General features: G+C 43.3%; 1 protein-coding gene across 1 annotated transcript in view; it reads left to right on the plus strand.

Annotated features, from left to right (window-relative positions):
• The window catches only part of PLEKHO2 (pleckstrin homology domain containing O2), a 47,398-nt gene extending 25,840 nt beyond the window's left edge, over positions 1 to 21,558 (plus strand). The window contains exons 3-6 of the mRNA XM_066592886.1: positions 3,587 to 3,703; positions 12,855 to 12,959; positions 17,790 to 17,891; positions 18,339 to 21,558. Of these exons, the coding sequence (XP_066448983.1) occupies positions 3,587 to 3,703; positions 12,855 to 12,959; positions 17,790 to 17,891; positions 18,339 to 19,571 (1,557 nt within the window). The 3' untranslated portion in view covers positions 19,572 to 21,558. The remainder of the gene's footprint in view (positions 1 to 3,586; positions 3,704 to 12,854; positions 12,960 to 17,789; positions 17,892 to 18,338) is intronic.
• Positions 21,559 to 23,341: the final 1,783 nt, after the last annotated feature.

Consider the following 23,341-nt stretch of genomic DNA (forward strand, 5'->3'; position numbering starts at 1 on the left):
CAGCATTATTAAAGCTCTGTCCTCATTTGCATTGTGGCTTCCTTTTGTAATGGAAGCCACAAAGCTTAATGGAGGCTTCAAGAGGAGCCTCCAACACAGATAGGAGGAGAACCGAAATTCAGTTTAGAGGAATACAGAAGATTAAAGGGAGCACTGAAGCAAATGCAAATAGTAAAGTCCGTTATACACAGAGTGGCACACATTTTGCTTCTTTAAATTGTAACAGCCTTAGATAAAATGGGGAAGTGATAATTGTATTGTAAATATTAATAGTTACTATGACACAATTAAGGCCTCTACTTAATGGAATTAGCAAATATTAAGATTTAACACTGTCTATCATCAGCTTTCTGATTATATTTTTTCGCTTTGCTAGATAGTTACTTACGTTACAGAATGCAAAATTTAGTAATATCTATACAGAATGTCCTTTCTTCCATTTGTTTTTTTATGTGTGGTGAGATTAGAAAAAAAACTTACTAGAGCCTCCAGCAATATCTCTGTGTGTTGCTGTCTGCCTTTCTCACTCTGTAGTTACTTCCTCCTCCCCCATTTGCTCAACATAGACTTCTATGGGCAGCATGCAACCTCATCCCTCACTTAACTCATAATCATCTCTTCTTTGTCAACAAATGTTAGCCGTGAATCTTTGCAGCAAGTTATCAGTGTTGGGTTAAACCTTGCTACATCTGTAGTAGAAAATGCGAAAACTATGGATGCTTATATATGTATTGTGACAATAGGGGATTAGTCACTACTCTAAATTGCCATCTTTCCTCCACCTAGATGGGTGGTTGCACCTCAGTAATACAGGTAGTCTATTTATTTTGGCAGCAATAATAGATAACAAATCTTTGCATTGTTGTTTTAATCACAGTACACACACGTGTTACATAACATAAATGCCTAGCCGACTGGCTATTAGCTCACATAGGATTGCAATCCTATCTACACTAGAGGCTTAGTGCCTCAACACGATATATCAATGTCCATAATACCATCCATACCCAACCAGGGTGTGAGTCTAGGGGGCGTCCTTCCCTGTCATACTCATGGTATTCATAGCCTGGTCTGCAACAGACCTCAGGCTCCTTCCTGCTTCTCTCCCAAGAAGTAGCTGCCAGCTGCAGTGAACTGAGAGTAAATGATCAGTGCATGAGGCAGGAGAGAGAAGAAATGGGCCATAAGTGTGGAAAGAGGCATTTTTCCCTAATATGATATATTACAAAAATTTCTTATGTTCGCTTGTACTATTGATTTATGCAAAGTTTGTTACCTATTTAATTAAAAAGTGCTAATTAAGCCATCTACAGTAATAGATAGTTAATGTGCAAATATGCTTGCTATCAGCTCTGTAACTTGGGAGGTAAAAGCTGCTCCGCAACTTCATTAAGCTACATTGAGTCTACAGAGTCATCTATATAAACTGCAGACTGAATAATATTTGGAAAATTCTCAGATGTCCGTAAAAACATGGATTTCAGGGAGGGTATGCTGAATCTGGTGTCACCATTGGTCTCCTCTTCTCTCAGGAATGTCAGGCACCTGTGTTTGCTGCCAAGATTCTCGTTTTTGTGAACAGAAAACTTGGCCGTGTTGTACTGGAAAAAAACGGTCTCTGCGCAGGATGAAGCTGTGGGATTAATTTTGCTGACACCTGTCACTCCAGCTATAACTTGGCACAGACTCTCCCAAACTGTAAAGACACATTTGTGTATAAAACGACAAAGATGCAAATTGTTTTCACATTAGGAGGCAATAAAGAAGCACTCCAGCTATTCTCTTCTTTATTTATATAGTTCGGCATGGGCTATTAGTAAAGAACAGCGCCGAGGCTCTTGCTCTGTATATGCCTTGTGAATACCTGCTGTCTTAGATGTGTCACTTGTGGGTAGTTTGTCATCTTGATCCCTTCTTCCATTGTGATGCAGCTCCATTAATGCAGCCTAAATGTGACATAATGCTTCTGGCATCTTTATTTATTTTATGCATCCCTTATTTTCTAAGTAACATTCAAGATCCTCCGTCATGAATATGGGCAAAACTTAGCCCCACCCCTGTCCCACCTCCTCTCATTGCAAATAGTGCAGAGGGGCGGAGAGAGGGTGGAGAGGAGGCGGAGAGGGGGCGGGAGCTCAGAGCACTGCTCCTGGCTCTTCCAGCTTCCCCCCCCTGCAGAGAGAGATGCCGTATATCGGCCGGCATGAATACCTGGCTGATATACGGTCGTCTGAATGCGCCCTTTTAAACAGATTTTTAAAGAATTTTAGGTGATTTTTTTATTTACTTTATTTTTCATCTTCAATGTTGCAACTATATATTTTTTTAATTTCACAGTTTTCACTTTAACTACTAAGGGTACTTTTACACTGGACGACGGTTGGGCGCAGAAGTGCCTGACAGTCATCCCAATGACTATCGCTCTTGTACATTCATACAGGAGTGATAGTCCTTCAGTGAATGGAGGCAGAGCACACCTGAGATCTCTTCAGGCCGCCCGCCTCCATTCACTATGAACAGGCAGTTGATCAAAAATGAATGACTGCCTGTTTACACTGGGTGAGAAATCACACACTAGTCGTTTCCTTTCAGTGAGCTGAAACAAAGCAACTAGCGACTAATAAGTTATATCTCACTCAGTACCCTGCCTGATCCTGCATTTATACAAGACAACTATTGCTTAAAATCGCTAATTTGAACAATTTTTCAGCCAATAGTTGGCCTGTGTAAAAGTACTCTAAGCCTAATGATGGCCTCGCACTTCCTGTTCTGAAGAGAAAACTTTTCAGCAGTCTCATTATCATTACAAGCAGGATTACACTGTATATAGATAACATAGGATCCACCATTCACAGTAAGTGATGTTTGCAGCTTATTTACTCCCCCTACCTGCACAATAACTTCTACACAGGTCACAGAGCATGCCCAGAATACTCTCCCATAGAAGTCAATGGGTCACGTCGTCTCTGTTGTGTCTATGACCAATGATTTCTGCTTTAAAGCATATCTCTAAATTATGTTAACTGCAGCTCAGGCAAGATGGCAACCCTATATTCATGTACAGGCAATATAATTAAACAACTGTAATCAGAATATAAAAATAGATTAGAAAAATGTAAACCGTTTACCTGGTTTTAATTAGTAAAAAAAAATATTCCATTTAATAGAAAGGAAAAACTAATCTACATAAAATATTTCTGAAAAAACGTCTCATTCTAATTTGCTATATTTGTTTAAATAAATATTTTCCCAAATCATATTGAATAGAGTTTTAGTCCCAAATCACTATTCGGTGGACTAGGCGACCTTCCACTATGGGGGAGCCTTACTTGGTCATAGATGCATTTTCATGACCACCATTGCAAGGTATGCCATAAGTAAGAGCTGATCAGAGTTCAGCAATTTAGGAAGTGCAGGGATACTTTAATTCACTTTATTCTTTAAACAGAAGGTTGTAAGACTGGAGAACCCAGTTAGGATCCAATAGGAAGCCTTATCATTTGTTTCTGTTTGCTCTACTTGAAGTACATTTCTGTGGTTCTTGATAAAATGGCTTTTAATTCACAGTTTTTCTCAATTTCTACAGGATGGGCAAAGATGCCTGGAGACCCTGGAGCTTTCCAATTATGAACGCTGCCAAGACCAAAAAGCCTTCCTCAAAAGAAAAAAACATTTTAATTTGATCCCATCTCCAGGCACTAAGGTAAATTATTTTGATCATTAATGTGAAAAAAACATATGTAATAATTTACCACTTTATGGCACACAAGTTACAAGCTTTAGAACCCAAGAAGAGATAATAACATGACTTTGTAGATTGTTTGACTTTGCTTCACTTTGGGCACTCATTAGCAAAGGAGGGGGCTGAAAAGGCTTAACCCGCTAATTAAGCCCACTATAGCTCATATAGTAGGCTTTTGGGCTCCAATGCAAAAGCTGTAACAGGGCTCCCAACTATAATGCTTTATTCATACTACTAGGATTACTATATGGAGAAGAGAGGCCTTATGGGCCCCCTAAGGCTCCTGGGCCCGGGTGCAACCGCATTCCCCGCATCCCCTATAGCTACGCCCCTCGGGGGGGGGGGGGCAACACCCTGTATCCCCAGTGCTAGCACAGCTCCATACATTGTGCAATGGCCTGAAATGGCAAGCTGAGTCCCTTTCAAATGAATCATACTGAATGCAGTTTCAGTCCAAATCACTAATCAGTGTACTAGGGGCCTTCCAGTATGGAGGAGCATCATGTGGTCATGAGTGTGTTTTCATGGATTTCATTGCAAGGTATGGGAATACCAAAGGTAAGAGCTCATTAGAGCTGGGCTATTTACCAAATGCAGAGATCCTTTTTCTCAATGAATTTTTTTCACTGAAGGTTGTGAAAGTGGAAAACCCAGTTAGGATCCAAGTGAATGGGACAGAATAGAACAGTATATAGGACAGAAAATTATTCACCATTACAGATGTAGCAAAGTTCAACTTGACACTTAATCTAATATAAATAAGCCTACATGCTTTTTCTTGCACCACACTTTGACCAGTCTGCCTCAGCTTAGGAGGATGATTTTGGTGTTATTCAATTCCTTAGATGCTGACCACAGCCGTAAAATCCCAAATTTGAGGCGGGTACATTTATTACCCATCAGGCCCTGTCAAAGTTCCCCATGTTAAGTATAGCAGCACTTCAGCCAGCAGCGCCATTACGCAGATTCAAGCATTGCTAAGCGACGTTTATAGTCTTGCGATGTCTTTAAGGAGATTATGAATGTCCCTGCTGGCTGGAGTGCTGCTATTAAAGAAGCGACAAATGCGCACACACAGAGAGACACATGCACATAGATACTCAAAGATACACACACCACCCCCTGTCTTACCTCTGGGCTGGAGCACAGCTGGGTGCTGACAGGACTGTATAATCATTGCTAAGTAACCTCTCTCTCCCCCACTGTTGGATGACTATGAACATCACTGCTGGCTCAAGCGCTGGAGAGAGACAGAAACAACAGTGAGAGAGAGAAGCCCCAGTGAAAGGTACAGACACACACACACCGGAGGAAGGGAAGAAAGAAGCAGCATGGAGAGGGGGGGGGGAGAGAGAAGTGGCATGGACAGGTGGGTGGGATACAAGTGGCATGGAATGCGGGGAGAGAGAAGCGGCATGGACAGGGAGGGGGTAAAGAGAAGAGGCATGAATTGGGGGGAGAGAGAAGCGTCATGGACTGGGGGGAGAGATAAGCGTCATGGACTGGGCGGAGAGAGAAGCAGCATGGAGAGGGAGGCAGAGAGAAGCAGTATGGAGAGGGGGATAGAGAAAAGTGGCATGGAGAAAGAGAGAAGCTGCCTGGATGGTGGGGAAGAGAGAGATGCAGCATGGAGAGTGGGGGAGATGACAGATGCAGTATGGAGAGGGGTAGAGAGAAGCAGCATGGAGAGGGGGAGTGAGAAGAGACATGGAGAGTGGGGGAAAGAAGCGGTATGGAGGAGGGAGAAGCTGCGAGGAGAGGGGGGAGAAAGAAGTGGCATGGAGAGGGGGAGAGAGAAGTGGCATGAAGAGGGGGGAGAGAAGCAGCATGAAGAGAGGGGAAAGAGAAGTGTCATGAAGAGGGGGAGAGAGAAGCGGCATGGAGAGAGGGAGAGAGAAGCAGTATTGAGTGTGGGGTAGAAAGAAGCAGCATGGAGAGGGGAGAAAGAAGCTGCATGGAGGGTGGGGAAGAGAGAAGTGATATGGAGAGTGGGGGAGAGAGGCGGCATGGACAGTGGTGGAGAGAGGCAGCATGGAAAGAGGCAGTGAGAAGCAACATGGAGAGGGGGAGTTAAAAGTGAGATGGAGAGTGGGGAGTTAAGCAGCATGGAGAGGGGGAGAGAGAAGCAGCATGAAGAGGGGGAAAGAGAAGCATCATGAAGAGGGAGAGAGAAGTGGCATGGAGAGGGGGAGAGAGAAGCAGCATGGAGAGGGGGAGAGAGAAGCGACATGGAGAGGGGGAGAGAGAAGCGGCATGGAGAGGGGGAGAGAGAAGCGGCATGGAGAGGGGGAGAGAGAAGCGGCATGGAGAGGGGGAGAGAGAAGTGGCATGGAGAGGGGGAGAGAGAAGTGGCATGGAGAGGAGGAGAGAAGGGTAGTATGGGGAGGGTGAGAGAGAAGCGTCATGAAGAGGGAGAGAGAAGCGGCATGGAGAGGGGGAGAGAGAAGCGACATGGAGAGAGGGAGAGAGAAGCGGCATGGAGAGAGGGAGAGAGAAGTGGCATGGAGAGGGAGAGAGAAGTGGCATGGAGAGGGGGAGAAAAAAGCAGCATGGAGAGGGGGAGAGAGAAGCAGCATGGAGAGGAGGAGAGAGAAGCAGCATGGAGAGAGGAGTGGAGAGAAGCAGAATGGAAAGGGGGGAAGAGAAGCAGCATTGAGAGACGAGGAGAGATAAGTGGCATGGAGAGATCGGGAGAGAGAAGTGGCATGGAGAGGGGGAGGGAGGGGAAGAGAGAGAGAGGGAGAAAAACAGAAGCGGCATGAAAAGAGAGAGGGGGAGATTCACAATAACCACTTTTCCAAACATTTTATGTTCGCGTAGCAAACATCGGGTTAATCTAGTGAGTTAAACTGTGGCACAGAACTTTCTTTTTCATAGCTTTTCAATGACTTTTGTTGTGTTAAGATAAGCTAACTTGTTGCAGCAAGATGGGTTAAACTTTGCTACATCTGTAGAAGAAAATGGAAAACTATGTATATATAAATACATACAATTTTCATAACTGTGCAAAACCTTTTTAATATACAACATCTCCAAACCACAAACAAGACAAAGAACAGTTTAAGGGCTCATGTCCATGGGCAAAATAAGAATTAAAATCCGCAGCAGATTTTAACTCTTCTCCTGCCCGCGGATCCACACCCCATAGGGATGCATTGACCACCCGCGGGGTAGATAAATACCCGCGGATGGTCAATAAAAGGGATTTTAAAAAAAATGGAGCATGAAAAAATCTGGACCATGCTCCATTTTCATGCGGGTCTCCCGCGGGGACGGCTCCCGCGGGCTTCTATTGAAGCCTATGGAAGCCGTCCGGATCCGCGGGAGACCTAAAATAGGAATTTAAAAGAATTTACCCATCCGGAGCGGACCGGGAAGGTCTTCTCTTCCTCACGGCCGCATCTTTCTTGCTTCGGCTCGGCGGATGTGCCCGGCGCATGCGCGTGGCACGTCGGCGACGTGCCGGCGACGTGCCGCAGCCGTGACGAGTTCATCCGCCGGCCGAAAAAGAAGACTTTCCCGAACCGCTCAGGATGGGTAAATTCTTTAAAATTCCTATTTTCAGCGCTCATGTCCGCGGGGCAGGAGGGACCCGCTGCAGATTCTCCATGTAGAATCCGTAGCGGGCCTGATTTTCCCCGTGGACATGAGGCCTAAGGGTGCATTCACACGAACGTATATGGGCTCGGTTTTCACGCCGAGCCGATATACGTTGTCCTTGTGTGCAGGGGGGGGGAGGATGGAAGAGCCAGAAGCAGGAACTGAGGCTCCCACCCCCTCTCTGCCTCCTCTCCGCCCCTCTGCACTATTTGCAATGAGAGGAGGCAGGACGGGGGCGTGGCTAAGGTCCGGGAATTAGCCCTGCCCCCGTCTCGCCTCTCCCCATTGCAAATAGTGCAGAGGGGCGGAGAGGAGGTAGAGAGGGGGCGGGAGCACAGTTCCTGGCCCTGGCTCTTCCATCCTCCCCCCTCTGCACACGAGGACAACGTATATCGGCTCGGCGTGAAACCCGAGCCGATATACGTTCGTGTGAATGCACCCTCAGGGTGCGGGCAGACGAGCGCATAAACGGCGCGTTTTTGCGACCAAACGTATATACGTGACCATCTGAGGCAATGGTTTCGAATGTATTCGTTCACATGGGCGATTTTACGGCGCGTAAAAACGGCAATTCGAAAAAAAACGGAACATATGCGACCGAAATACGCGCCAACGCATATTCGATCGCCGAAAAGACCGTTTGCAAAGTAGGAACAAACGAAAATACGCTTTCTAGCTCTGGTCGTGATCGGTGAAAAACGATCGCTCGGGCGATTATACGTTGCGCTCGTGCGAACGTAAATACGCCTACGCTCGTCTGCCCGCACCCTCAGGGTGCAACATTCGTATGGAAATAGCACCCGTTCATGTCAATGGATGTATTCACATGGGCTTCTTTTTTACCTGGACAAATAGTCAGAGTAAAAAAAAATTGCAGCATGTCCTATTTTTATCTGATTCTCAAACAAAACAATCATACATGTCAATGTGCGATGTGCCACACATCAGACAACGCTCGGTCAGGAAGTCCGTGGGCTGTCCGATCCAAGTTCAGCCTGAGAATCCCAGGCACCACTTTTTAAATATCCTCGGGTATAAACCCTAAGGACAGGTAATTTAACTGTGATCTGGCTTGGATTGAGAGGCAAATACAGTCAGATAAACAAATGTATAAAATACCAAGTAGAACTGAGGAACATGGGGGGGGGGGGGGGAGTATGAATGCTTTTAGGGGTAGGTTATTATTTTCCTTTAATCTCACTGTCAGCAAACCTATCCATCTACTTGTGTTTGCAAAATATCAGTATTTCCGGTAGTTATAAATTCAATCTATTAATTTAGATTATTTTTTTTGCCAAGCTTAACCCACAAGAGTAATGGTAGAGTTGGAAACTCAATGAACCAAGGGTATAGCCTCTCCCAGATTACATAGAAACTTAATCCATGTGACCTATAGCCGCTAAGGCTTTATTGCCTTTAACCAATTCATTTCATTCTCATTTGTATACATCGGTTTAGCAATATGGAAAACCGTTTTTTTCATACATCAGAAAGATCATAGTAAGACATGACATGATGCTATATGGCACTCTGCTGCAAAAACTTTAAACTTGATTATTATGTAAAGCATTTCATTGCAGCTTCAGCAGGAGCTTTATAATACTTCATTTAGAAATGAATAGTATTGATTCCAACATAATAAAGAAGAAGCCAACCACCAGCGGTTGAGCTGTGAAGCTACCTGAGATTCATCCATCTTCAGGGAAAACGGCAGCAGGATGGAGGTTGTCCAGAATGGACCTCCTTTAAAGGGTTTTATGGTTTTCTGTAAATACAGGTTATTGAAATGAGCACATCATGTCCTCAACTTTGATGATGCAAGTTTTCTAGTAATGTGGTTTGGACAAGCAGCCCCAGAGGTTTCATCTTAAGGTCCAAATTACTATGGAAGATATATTACACAGTTCGAGTTCATGATGTGCTTATTGTGAAAGACCCCACAAGTGTAGATAGAGTCACAAAATAAAGTCGCAGGCACAGCCAGGTCAAGGAACAGTCTTTTTATTGAATATAGGTAATAGAAAGTCTTCTCACATACAATTGAGAGGCACAGTCTCTTAAATGTTGCACAACTATAATACAGTCCACTAGTAATGACTCTCCCACGGAAGAGGAAAACTTCTTCAGCATTGCAGCCAGTATAATCAGTCACAGACGTGGCACTGGTGGCTCTCCCTTGTAATATAGCAGTTTAGTAATCCTTCCCTGCTACAAGGGTAACAATAGCTGTTGTTTTGCAGATCCTCCTTAAGACTTACTTTATTCTAAGTCCAAGGTCTAACTTGCAGCCTTCTATTACATTATCCACTTCACTATCCTCCACGTACAGGGTAGTAACATCCAGCTTCCCATCTAATCTCCTGTAGTACCAGTCGGCAGCACCCTCATGATGCTCTTACCCCCTGCTGTAGCAACTACTCCAGGCAACCCAGCTCCATAAATTCATTCTGGGAGACCCTCTCCCCCCGCAGCTCTCCTGGTGGGGAAAGCCTGCAGGATGCTCAGGCATTCTTGGTGCTAGCTTAGCCTCCTCTAACATCCTGTCACACTTCTCTCTCTGCCCATCCCTTTGCACAGGGTCAACCACTTGTCTGCAGGCATATGCCCTTTTTGATGTTGGCAGGAAGGGCAACCACTTACATCAGACTGTACAAACTGTATAGACATCCACCACTGTCTGTTCATAAAACCAATTGTTTAAGTTATCACATTAAGACAACCCCACCAACCAACTATCAGTGACCTATCTGAGGATAGCTCAACAATAGTAAAAGCAGCAGAAACCCCCTTTAGTGGCACGCCCGGAAAATCTCCAGGGCTTGCTGCACTGACCGCACAGTTAAAGGGGTTGTCTCGTGGCAGCAAGTGGGGTTATACACTTCTGTATGGCCATATTAATGCACTTTGTAATATACATCGTGCATTAAATATGAGCCATACAGAAGTTATTCACTTACCTGCTCCGTTGCTAGCGTCCCCGTTGCCATGGTTCCGTCTAACTTCGGTGTCTTCTTGCTTTTTTAGACGCGCTTGCGCAGATGCATCTTCTCCCTTCGGCTGGTCTTGGAAGCATCGGCGTTTTGGCTCCGCCCCCTTTTCGCGTCATCGCGTAGCTCCGCCCCGTCATGTGCCGATTCCAGCCAATCAGGAGGCTGGAACCGGCACACGTCATGGGGCGGAGCTACGCGATGATGCGTACAAGGGGGCGGAGCCAAAACGCCGATGCTTCCAAGACCAGCCGAAGGGAGAAGATGCATCTGCGCAAGCGCGTCTAAAAAAGCAAGAAGACACCGAAGTTAGACGGAACCATGGCAACGGGGACGCTAGCAACGGAGCAGGTAAGTGAATAACTTCTGTATGGCTCATATTTAATGCACGATGTATATTACAAAGTGCATTAATATGGCCATACAGAAGTGTATAGACCCACTTGCTTTCGCGAGACAACCCCTTTAAACCCTGGAAGATTTCCGTGGACAGCTCTAGTGCTGAAATGTGCAGAGCACTGAGCTGTCATCTGAAATCTTCCAGGGTTTTTACTGCCTACTCAGCGCAGCAAGCCCCGGAGATTTCCCTGCCATAATACCAACTGTCAAAGTAGTACAGTACTTTCAAATACTTGTGAGATTAAATTGCATTGTTGATGCATTTAAAAAAAACCTGCCCGTGAGGCATGACATGGTAATAATAAACCTATCACTGAAGGGGTTAAGAGTGGTGTAATTGTTTGAAATGCTTAATTGCATGATGTGGACTATGTGATTATCAACAGGCTTTTAAAATGTTGAATTAAAGAATTGGTTTTGTGAAAGGACAGTACTGGATGTCTAATGTGTGCATATTGTCCTCTTTAAAATCGGCAAATTGTCCTTTGCCCCTGTGTTGCTAATACAAGACTCACCTAACTAAATCGGTGCACAATGAACGGGAGTGAGCAGTGTTTCTTTACTTTTTACTTATATCACATTACTCACTCCACCCAGCAAGAGGAACATGGTCCCCCACACCTGTGCATTCTCACACTGCTCTTGGCATATCAATGTTTAACCTCTCGTGTTTGAAGACCTGCACAGTTGAGAACGAGTGACCACAGGTCCTATGCATTCAAAACTGGAGAACTAGAGCAAAGGAGACAAAATAGTCAAGAATCCAAATAATCTGCTAAGGTAACTCTGAAAGTATATGGGTATAGGGATAGTCCAACTAATCAGACTTCAACCACCATATCTCAACGCCTCAACAAGTCAGATAAATCTCAACGGGAAACCCCAATTCCAATGAACATCCATCTGGAGGGCATTGCCATATGTCAGTATAGGGGAAATTCAGAAACTTTCGTGCACTTTTGAGGAACCCACTCCTCACATTCCTACCTCAAAAAAGCTTACTGTAAATGACGGAAAAGTATTTTAGCATTCTGCAATCTGGCCACGATTTTTTTTTGACTGCTTCGACTGCCCTCATTCCAAACAACGATGGAAATGCTAAAACGAGCTTGCCTTTTCGACTGTAGAAGTAATAACTCAACTGCTCCTGTCTTTTTGAGAACCATAGAACAAATTCCAGGGAACCTTAGTTGGGAAACACTGCTATATTTCTTTTATGTAACCATTGAATATCATGGATTTTCAGGTTCTTTACCTTAATAGCAGATTCTACCGTGTTTTCCCGAAAATAAGACAGTGTCTTATATTAATTTTTGTTCAAAAAGGTTTAACTTTTTTACATGTATAGCTGCCTGGACACTATTTAAATTGACTTTTTTAATTAACTGTTAGCAGGGCTTAATTTTGGAGTAGGGCTTATATTTCAAACATCCTCAAAAAGCCTGAAAAATCATTTTGTATCCTCAAAAATTCTGGGAAATCATCCTATGTCTTATTTTCAAGGTATTTCTTATTTTCAGGGAAACAGGGTATGTTTCCTTATTTGCTAATAAGTCCTAAATTTATTTGCTGTAGAATTAATACTTTATTCAGATTAGTAGATACAGATGGAGTGATTATGGCAGTTAGATTGCCTTCACATTTGCTTTGGAACCTCCATGTGATGGTTCCATCGCAGATCTGGCACAAAATACAGGATAAAATAGTCCTGCAGGCAGCTCTTTTTCTTCCGGTAACATGCCGTGCAGCTGAGTGGAACCGAACGGACCCCATTATTGTCAATGGGGTCCATTCAGCGCTGTTCGGTTCTGTCATAAGACAGACCGGTTCAGCCAGGGGATTCCCCTTTTCTGCTCCACAAAAGGAGCAAGAAACCTGAACTCCTGATGCAGATTATTCTTACTATGACCGGCCATGATAACCTCTTGTAAACAAGTATATTTGTCAACAGCAAAGGAAGGAAAATGTGGCCATAAACATTGCTATTTATGGATTGACTATCAGTAGAATGACTGCAGACATGATAAGGCTTGTGATGGATGTTACCCTGCGCTGCACAATCAGTTGTTTCACAAGGTCACGTAATGCTAAATGGACAAAGTGAATAATGAAAATTATCATTTTAGGTGCAAGACGTGAAATTCCAAGCTAAGAATGCAGAAGAACGAGATGTGTGGATCCAGGCTCTGAATGATGGGATAAACAGAGGCAAAAACAAAGTCTTTGATGAGGTCATTACAACATCAGTATCTACTCAAATAACAACAATGTTTCAGTTGTCATGCAAAACTGCTGATTTTCTTCTAATTGCGGACAGCAACTTAGAAACTCATTTCAGAGTCTTTTAGTCACCATGGTGCATAGTAGTGTACAGTGACTCCTCCATAAGCTCTTTTCGTCCTTCTGACTCCATTTTCTCCATGTGCATCTACAATATGTTTATTACTCATGTAGTCTTCTGCCTTCTGTGCATACTTGGAATAGTACATAAAGGCACAATATTACTACATGAATGTAAATGGGAAGATGGTGCAATACCTCTGCAGCACCACCTATTGGATGGCATCATTCCTGCAAGTCAATGTCCGACTTTTTAAACAAGCCTTTTAAAAATGAATGGGAATGGTGAGCCAAAGCCAGAATAACCATACACAGACAGCTGTTTCAGGGTTATTGCCCCTCATTATTGTGCTGTAAGAATACTCATATGGCAGCCCACGTGCATGCCGGGTCATATAGGAAATCAACTCCTCTTGTGCTTTCCATTAATTACAGTAAAGGAAGCATCAAGCACACCCTGTGATGAAACAGTTATAAATGTAGAATGGGATAAATTTCTCAAAGAGATACAAACTTTAAAGAATGTAATTTAGACAGCTTACCTTTAGCCAGACATCTCCATTACATTTAGAGGTGCACAGAGTGAATCCCCACTTTGGCCATGGGTATAGGTAAACTGAACACTTGAAGAGGATGACTCCAGCACTCCGGGTTACATTTACAAACAAAAACATTTTAGTCCAACATTCAGCATGTGTACTTGCTGGATGCTGCTTATGCATTTCAGCCCAGACAGATGAGCCTGAGTCACAGCAGAGTCCAAATACACAGTGACTCCTATATAGAGTCATTCTGTGTATTTGGACTCAGTTATGACCAAGGCTCATCTGTCTGAGCTGAAGCGCATAAGAACCGTCCAGAAGGGGACATGTTTTTTAGAATGTTGGAATAAAGTTTTTTTTGTTTTTAATTTTAACCTGGAGTGCTGGAGTTGTTCTCTTCATGTGTTCTGTTTCTTAAAAAGACTCTGTCATTTCCTATGAGCCCCGGAAACTTACACCATGGGCTTATAGAAGATGTAGCACGGAGTCTAGGGATACCTGTCACATTCTCACCTTCCTCACTGTTTCCCCACTGTCTGCCCACAGTGCCACCAATTTATGTATCCCGTGGACTACTTAGACTCATGCTCATAATGAGAGAACTGGTCCTAATTATTTGTATGCACTTAGTCTGCTGGATGCATGAAGAAGAGGCTTTCTTGGCAGGCAGTGGGGGAATGATGAGAAAGGTTAGTACTGTATAAGAGAAGTATCCCTGGACTCAGCACTGCATCACATATGAGCCCATTACTTAAGTTTATGGGACTCATTGGAGATGACGGAGTCTCTTTAAATAAAACCATGGTGTTTAGTAATGCTTCCTCAACAGCAAGTTTTGGAGAAATTGATTTTTAATGGTTATAATTATAGTTTCTGGATGAATTAATCTTGTTTCTTATTGTTGGTATACAGGGATGTTACTGCAAATACATGTTCTCTTTTCTATAATATAGCTACATGCATACATACTGTATATTATATGTGTATATGGATCCAGCTACTAATGCCCGTATTTTAATCCACTGATGCGCCCTTTTTGGAACTAAGTTTTACATTTGGGAACCTTGTATCATATTATAACAAGCTTACACTGAGATTTTACTTGCTGGATTATTAACAATTAGAGATGAGTGAGTATACTCACTAAGGCACATTACTCGAGCGAGTAGTGCCTTTTAGCCGAGTATCTCCCCGCTCGTCTCTAAAGATTCACGGGCCGGCGGGGGAGAACAGAGGGGAGATCTCTCTCTCCCCCCCCCCCCCCCCCCCCCGATCCCCCCCGCTCCCCGCCGCAACTCACCTGTCACCAGCGCCGGCCCCCGAATCTTTAGAGACGAGCGGGGAGATACTCGGCTAAGGCACTACTCGCTCGAGTAATGTGCCTTAGTGAGTATACTCGCTCATCTCTATTAGCAATACATTCAGTAACATACATTTTGCTACAACACATCCTTATTCACTATTATCCTTATTCAATACATTGTATTTTTTTGCTATCAATCTATACACAATGTCGTGTTTAAGAATTTGCGTCAATTTGCTAAGAAGAAAAATGTAATTACTGCATTTATATAATTATTCAGGCCCTTAAGGCTACAATTACACTGTATATATTGGTCAGCATTTGTAAGCCAAAACCACTGTAGAAGGGGTCCAAAACATGCAAAAGGTGCACATTTTTCCTTAATACTTTTTTCTCTGTTTATGTTCCACTCTTGTTATAGGTTTAGGGTGCTTTTAGATGGAATGATTATCAATAAAAAAAATCGTCCAAACAAGTGAAAGCAAACAATAATCATTTGGTCTAAACGTGAGCCAACAACTGAACGGTTAACGAGAATCGCTCGCTTTTTGCTGATCATTCATTTTATGTAGTCATAAAAATTATCGTTGGCTCGTTCACTAATCTTTCAGTTGAAACAGCGCTCGTTGAGACTTTTACATTCCCTTTACGGCTCTTTAACATGAGCGTAGCGTTTTTTGGCCATCCGTAAAACGTGTGAACAGGCGCATAAATCTACCATTTGTGTGCGCATTCAGACGGCCCAGGTCCGGGGCATATACGCCGAGCCCTCAATGCCGTTGGGCGAGGGGAGACAGTTTATTTCTGCTAAACTGCCTCCCCCCTTTCCACCCCCTTGCCGGCTCTCGGCAATGGAAGGGGGCAGGACAGGGCAGGAGATAGTGTGCTAAGCTCCCGCCCCCTTTCTGCCCCTTGTCAGCTGCCAACAATAGGAGGGGATGGGACTGGGCGGGAACTTAGCAACTAGCTCCTGCCCCACCCCCCCAATTGCAAACAGCCGTCAAAGAGTGGGGAGGAGGAGGGAAGGGGGTTGGAGCTTAGCAGACACGCTGCTAAACTCTCTTCCACCTCCCTTTTCCAGCAGCTCCCATAGGCTCCCATAGGAGTCTATGGCAGCGACCAACGTATTCCGGCCAGGAAGATAGTTCCTGAACTATGTTTCCTGGCCAGCGTAAAAGCGCCCGGCCGAATGCACTCCTATGTGCTATCTTGGCCAGCCGAGCGCTTTTACGCGGTGGAAAATCTCCCGTCTAATCTGATGCATCAGATGGAAGCGTATATCGTCCAGCCGTAAAAAAGGCGGCCGATATACGCTCATGTGAATAAAGCTTTATACAGCGAATGTGAAAGACTGAACGATACTAAATGATGCTTGTTTGAAGAAGGCAATGGTGTATCTACCTGTCTCAAAAGGCTGAACAAGAGCGAATTAAATAGCAATTACATCACTTGCTCATTCTAACGAGAATCAACTCGTCTAAAAGGACCCTTACCAATACTGATGCAAAATGCTTACCAAGATGGACAAGTGTGATAGAGGCCTTACTCTGTACTTTATTGAGGCACCTTTTGCAGTAATTGCAGGCTGCCTCAGTTCTTCTTGGGTATGACCCTTCTATTTCTGTCCACAAATAAAGAATATCCCCTACCATACAAATTCTTTTCCTTACTTTCAACTTTTCCTTGTCATTTCCATTTTTCCCTCTACTGTTGAGCTTCTGCTAAAAGCAGACATTAGCGTATCACTCCATAAATTACCTGACGTCTAATAACCCCTTTCTCCCCCACCTCATTCAACATCTATCTTGTGCACATGCTACATTCCCTCCTCCAACATGAATCCTACCTGGCAGCCAAGTGTCCAGTCTTGTATAAATGCCAACTATTATAACCCACTAACCCCTGCTGCCATAGGCACTCTTATGCTGACCAATGGGGGTTGACTCCATAGCTCCACTTCTGTTTTCCTCTACAAGGTTCAAGAGACTAAGGAAATATTTAGCTTGATTAAAGGGGGTTTCCAAGTTATTTAAAGTGTATTAGAGGGCATGAAAAAGTTCAACATAACAACCTAAAGTAGACTCACTACTATTTTTCCCTACTGGTCCCGAACCTCAGTGGTGTATAACGATTGCAGTGGTCTCGTGTGTATAAGGATGTATCTCTACTGACGTTTGTACACAAAAGTCACGCGGTGAGTACAGGAGTGGCAGCGCTGGACCGTTGGGGAAATGGAGTGGTTAGTATACTTTAGTTTTTTGTTTTTAACTATTTCTTGCCCTTTGACACAATATTTAGAAAGCCTTTTAAGACCGGCTGTACACGGGCGAATTTGCATCATGGAATCCAGAGTGGGCGTCCGCAGCAAATACCTTCCAGAGCATGCTATGGAAAAGCGCTTTTTCCTGCACACGAGTGGAAATCAATTGCAATTTTCTGCTCGTGGAGGGAAAATCAAAGCATGCTTTATTTTCGCGCTGATTCCGTGTGGACGGCTTCCACTGAAGTCAATGGAAGCCATCCGAATGGAAGCTAGGTGATGACGTGGGAAAAGCAGGGGTTTAAGAAAAAAATGTGTACTGCACATGTCTGACATCAGGCTGTGCGGACCATACTCAGTACAGAAGATGACAAGTACGCGGGGTCACTGGTCGGGCACAGGGTCAGATTCCGGTGCGGGATCCCGCATCCAGAATCTGACCCATTCATGTGCAGCCAGCCTAAGGCTTAAATATTACCTTTATCTAAAAGTTGTTAAATTGTTTCATAGTTCCAGATGTTACTTCATGTAGAACAGGAGGTTCTTTAGTCTGATTTGTAAAAAAAATGTAATAATCATTAATGCTTAATATGGTTTTGTCATTGTTCACGTTTAGGTTAGGGTAGACCCAAAATGTTCACTAGAACATGTTACCCGGAAACGTGCTAAGGTTGGAGCTGCAAAGAGAAGACCTCCCACTAGAATCCATCTTAAGGAGGTTTGTGAGAAAACATTCAGAAAAATGTCTTTTCAATTGATAGAACAATCTAGTAAATTAATTAGCAGTCACTGAGAAAATGTCAAGCAATGGCACCATCTACAGTAATATTTGCCCCAAGAATGATCTCTCATTGTACGATATAGATGTGCATTATCAGTGTTCAATACAACATAGCCTACAATACAGAAAATATGCTATACATTGTTCAAAGATATCAGAAAGGTGGTGCATTCAAAACTAGGTATACTTTCCTGCAAGGTTGTATATTTCTTGGGAGGAAAGCAAAAAAGATACAGCCGAATGGAAGTATCTCGAAAACCTAGCTATGGGACACCACCCTCTTATTGCTAAAGCTTTCTACAATTAAGCATCTCCTATAATATGATGGTGAGGTCTCATTACTCATTAACTAGCACTAATCCTTGGTAATTTGTCTTCTTGCAGGTGGCAGATGCTGCGGATGATGATTCCCTAAGATTAGGCCTAGAAGCATTGGACACTGGCATTTTAACAGTAGTTCCACCTACTCCTAGAAAAGAGGTTGAGGAACCAAAACCTGTGAAGGAACCAGTGAAGATCCCAATGCCACCCACAAAGCAAAATAATCTTAAAGCCCCTGAACCTTCCATTCCTGAAACAACAGATGGTGATGTACAAGCTCCTCAAGTACCATCTCCTCCTCCCAAAATCTTGAAAGAAAATGTCTATGCCCGTGAAAAGCTTCTGTCTGAAAATGGAAATATAATTATGGAAAATAAGTCTGAACATGAAGCTTCTAATAGTCCAAGTGATGAAAATGTAAGTCATGCAGTAAGTTCTCCACCAAAACCCCCACCTAAAATTTTGTCAGACAAATCGATTAAATGGGTAGGTTCATCTTCAGACTTGATAGAAAAAGTGAAGCTACCGGTTGATAAAGGAAGCAAAGAGAACCTGGTAGACTTTGGCTCTGGTGAGCTAGAAGTAAAAGAGATAACTAATGATATAAAAATAGAGGAGAAGAAAGACAGTACAAGTAGTCTACAAGGCGAAAATGAAATTGAATCAAATGATGTGGATGATGACCAAAATCATACAGACGATATGCAGAATGATATGTCTACAGAAGAGACAACTGAAGATATGGAGGAAGAAGAAAAGCATATGCTTGATGAGAATGACATAATGAAAGATAATACTCAAGAATTACCAACAGAAAAAACAGCTCTTCTCTTGAAAGACAAAAATTTGTCTCCCCAATTGCTGAGCAGAAGGCAAGACTATCAAATGCTAGTAGAAGGGCATCTTACTGATACAAAACCTAAGGCATCTTCTATGGGAAACCTTTTGTCCGATAGCAACATAGATTTTAGTAGGAAAAAGGACACCTCTGTGTTGCATCTAACCAAGGACCGGTTGAACAAAGTGGAGATGAAGCTGGCATGTGGTAGACAGAGAGCAGAAACTCTTTTACACCAGGTTTTAAATGGGCAACCTGGAACAGCAGAAGAGGGCAAGGAGCCGAATGTTAATCCTGCAACACTTCTAAATGAGGTGATGAGAAACCTTCAAGAAGCTTCTGAAGCATTGGAGGAGATCAAAGGACCCAAAAATACAACACCAGAGGGAGTAACTGATAAGCAAAAAGAGAAGCAGAAGGAACTACTTGCCCTCCAAAGGAGAACTGTTCATTTTTAGTACTCGTTGGAAAGTAGATGTACTTGTAGATAGTATACAGCACAAATTGCTTCAGCACTTTATCAGTCTTTATTTGCACCTTGAGGACTATACAAGCAAATGCTTCTACCATTTCAGCAACATCTTCTTGATTTAAAATGAAGATGTCCATATTACTTTTCTAAATGTCTATTTTATTTAAAGTTCCAAATGTTTCACCGAGTTAATCTTGAGAAACCCATTTTCTACCTAGAAAGAATGTATCAAAGCTTTGAAGGGGTATTCCATCACCTGTGCACAGGATAGGTGATAAAAGAACCACTGAGACCCCTATTGATCCCAATAATAGGGTCCAATGTTCCCATCTTCTCCTCTCTGCCGGCTCACTTCACCTACCTCAGTGACATAGAACTTGAATGGAGTGGTAACTGAGCATGTGCAGTTCCCCTCCATTCATTTTAATGGGGCTGACGGAAATAGGCAAATACAATCATTGGCTATCTCCGGTAGTCCGATTAAGAATGCATGGAGTAGCATTGCATGCATTTAACCTCAAATCCATTCAAGCTCCTTCTTGAATGGGGTGCAATGAGCCATGCAGTGAGGAGATGAGGGAAACACTGGACCCCAATTCTTGGAATCGGTGGGGGTTTCAGTGGTTAATTCCCAGCCGATCAGACTTTTATGACCCATCCTGTGGATAAGTGATAAAGGTCAATTTTGGGAACACCCATTTAAGCATTTAGTTTGAATTCTGAACCATTGTTTTAAAAAGGTTTTAGTAAGTAAATAATTGTAGTATTAATGAAAAATTACAATTCTGGAGCATCTTTTCTTAGAACTCTGTGTTGTACCGTTCCTCTCTTATTCCTTCTCAATAATCATGAACAAATTAATAACTAGGTGTTACCATTCCCATTGTCAAAGGGGCGTGTCCCTCCACTGTCATTACTGATTGGACACCCCCTACTTGTCAATTTAATTATACATTTCTAGGAGGAATAAAAGAGGAATGGCACAACACAGTTATAAGAAAAGATGCTCTAGAATTGTTATTTCTTGGGGAATTCAAGCATTTACAGAAACCGACATGTCAGGAGAGCTGACTGGCATTATGAATCCTGCTTTTATAAGAGCTATAAATATGATGGATGCTTTATAAACCATCATGATCATTTATGATCTGTGTGACAATCAAGGTTTTGTTCTCCACAAGGTCGAGTTTGTCCAATTCTGCAGCATGCTATGTTATTCTGACCTTCAAAAACAAAGTGTATAGTCTAGAAAAGAAAATAATTGACTCTGTATTCTGCCTATCATATCATCTAAATGAAAGACCAAATGGTTAATATCCAAGATAAGGGAGTTTTTAGTTGCATACCTATTTAGTTGGTCCTTTCTTGTAATTTATAGTGGGATATTCAGCATTTACATACATTATAGAGGCAGTATAACAGCTAACCCTGTCTACTATCTCAGTGAGGTTACCATATGATATGCCTACCATCAGAGGTGTTACTTAAAGTTTCTGGGCCCCAATACTTTATCCATAGTACTGGGCTCCCTATATGGAGAAGAGATGCCTTATGGACCCCCTAAGGCTCCTGGGCCTGGATGCAACCACATCCCCTATAGTTACACCCATGTCTACCGTATATCTCTCATATACAACTAAAGAAGGCAAAATAATCAGTGGGCATCCAACAGATAATACAAATACAACAGCTACAGTTCTACCTGCAACAGAAGTTGGGAATATCTCTCAAACGCATCTAAGACACTCTATGTTGTTGGCCAATTACAGCACTTAAGGTTTAAACAGACTAATGTGTTAGCGCACGTTTTTGCACACATGAAACTCACGAACACAAAACGTGAGGAAGCGAACCCATTGATTTTAATGGCTTCATTCTCATGAGCGTGTTTCTTGCAAACAATTCTTGAATGTGAGAAAGGATAGGATAGAGGTTAGAGATGATTGGTTCGAGTGCCGGGGAGCGGTGAGTAGTGGCAGTCAGCAGGAGGGAGCGGGGGGGAGAGAGGGAGAGCGAGTATACTCGCTTTTGCCTTTAGCGAGTATACTCGCTCATCTTTAACCCATTTACGACCAGTCACTGTATATATACAGCGGCTGGTCCTGGGCTTAGAGGACCACCGATCGTAAAAATACGGAGGTGCTCTAAGTCTCCTGCCTCTGCAATCAGCCAGAGGCAGGAACCGGTTATCAGCTGTCAGTGACAGCTGATAACCTGGAGCAGATGGCAGGAGGGGTTTTTAACCCTTCCTGCCTTCTGCTTCCCCGATATACAGTGCTCAATAAGCACTATGTGGGGAAAGTGAAAGTAAGAAGTTCTTTCACTACGGGAGCCCCGGGATTCCCTGTTACTGCAGAGCTGGAGGGTCAGACTTAGACCCTGGCAGCTCTGCAAGTGACTAATGTCACCACAGGGGTTGCTTTCCCCTATAATTAGGGCTCCTGTGGACGCCCCAGCTACAGTGGGAAAATGTCAAATAAAGTTAAAAAAAAAAAAAAAGTGAGTGTCCCCCAGAGGTCTTACATGACGTCATGGGGGACACAGATAGTAAAAAACACAATTACATAAATAAGAAAGGCAAAACAACAGAATAAAACAACAATACATACATAAGAAAGAGAATAACACGAAGCCGACGCCAACAAAAACCGTCACCGTATGCGCCCTATAAACCAAAACCATACATACTATATATCAAAACGTCCGAAATAAATAGAGGAACCCATTTCCATACTTTATTTTAGTGTAAATATAAAAATAATTTTAAAAAAAACTATAAATGTTAAAAAAATCATTTTTTTTAGCATTTTACCCCCAATAAAACTAAAAAACGGAAAAAAAAGTCAGTGAAAAAGATATTTAAAAAATAGTCCTATATGTCACGGGAAAAAAACGCAGCAAAAATAATTTTGGTAGCTAAAGGAAAAAAAATAGAGCAGTAAAACCGCCACATGGGTAAAATCCCTAAAAAGTGTCTGGTCCTTAAGGTACAAAACAACCTGGTCCTTAAGGGGTTAATAGAGGTCTATGACGCTCGATGGAAAGAGCCTGAAGGGTGTGATCCTGCAGACAACCCTAGTTCATGTGCAAATACGATCCGTTGCAGAAAGCGTATTTTCGCGTACGTTCGTCTGTTGAAGGCTTTACAGTTCTTGTTTTTAACACATTTTATGCATGAGGCTCTGGATGGAAAAGGCTGTACATTCATTTAGGCAGAAGCACTGGACATAAGCAGCCTGCTCTCCATTGGCCATCTGAAATAAAACCAGTTCTAGATGTTAGGGCGGCTTCGCACGGACGTATTTGCATGTACAATACGCAGAGAATAGAATTCATTGATATCAATGGGTTCATTCTTACTTCCCTTTTTGAAATCAATTGAAAGGGTGAAATCTGCTGCAGATCGGCACCAAAATCTGCAGCAAAGCAGCAACATGTGAATGCACCCTTAGGCCTCATGTCCACGGGGAAAATCAGATCCGCTGCAGATTCTACATGTAGAATCTGCAGCGGGTCCCTCCTGCCCCGCGGACATGAGCGCTGAAAATAGCAATTTAAAAGCATTTACCTATCCGTAGCGGGCGACGAAGCTCTGCTCTTCCTCACGGCCGGATCTTCATTTTCGGCCGGCGGATGAATTCCTGACGCCGGCGGCACGTCGCCGGCACGTCGTCGACGTGCCGCGCGCATGCGCCGGGCACATCCGCCGAGCCGAAGCAAGGGAGATGCGGCCGTGAGGAAGAGCAGAGCTTCGCG

Source organism: Eleutherodactylus coqui, chromosome 2 (assembly GCF_035609145.1).
Source record: "Eleutherodactylus coqui strain aEleCoq1 chromosome 2, aEleCoq1.hap1, whole genome shotgun sequence".
In the NCBI taxonomy this organism is placed as follows: Eukaryota; Metazoa; Chordata; class Amphibia; order Anura; family Eleutherodactylidae; genus Eleutherodactylus; species Eleutherodactylus coqui.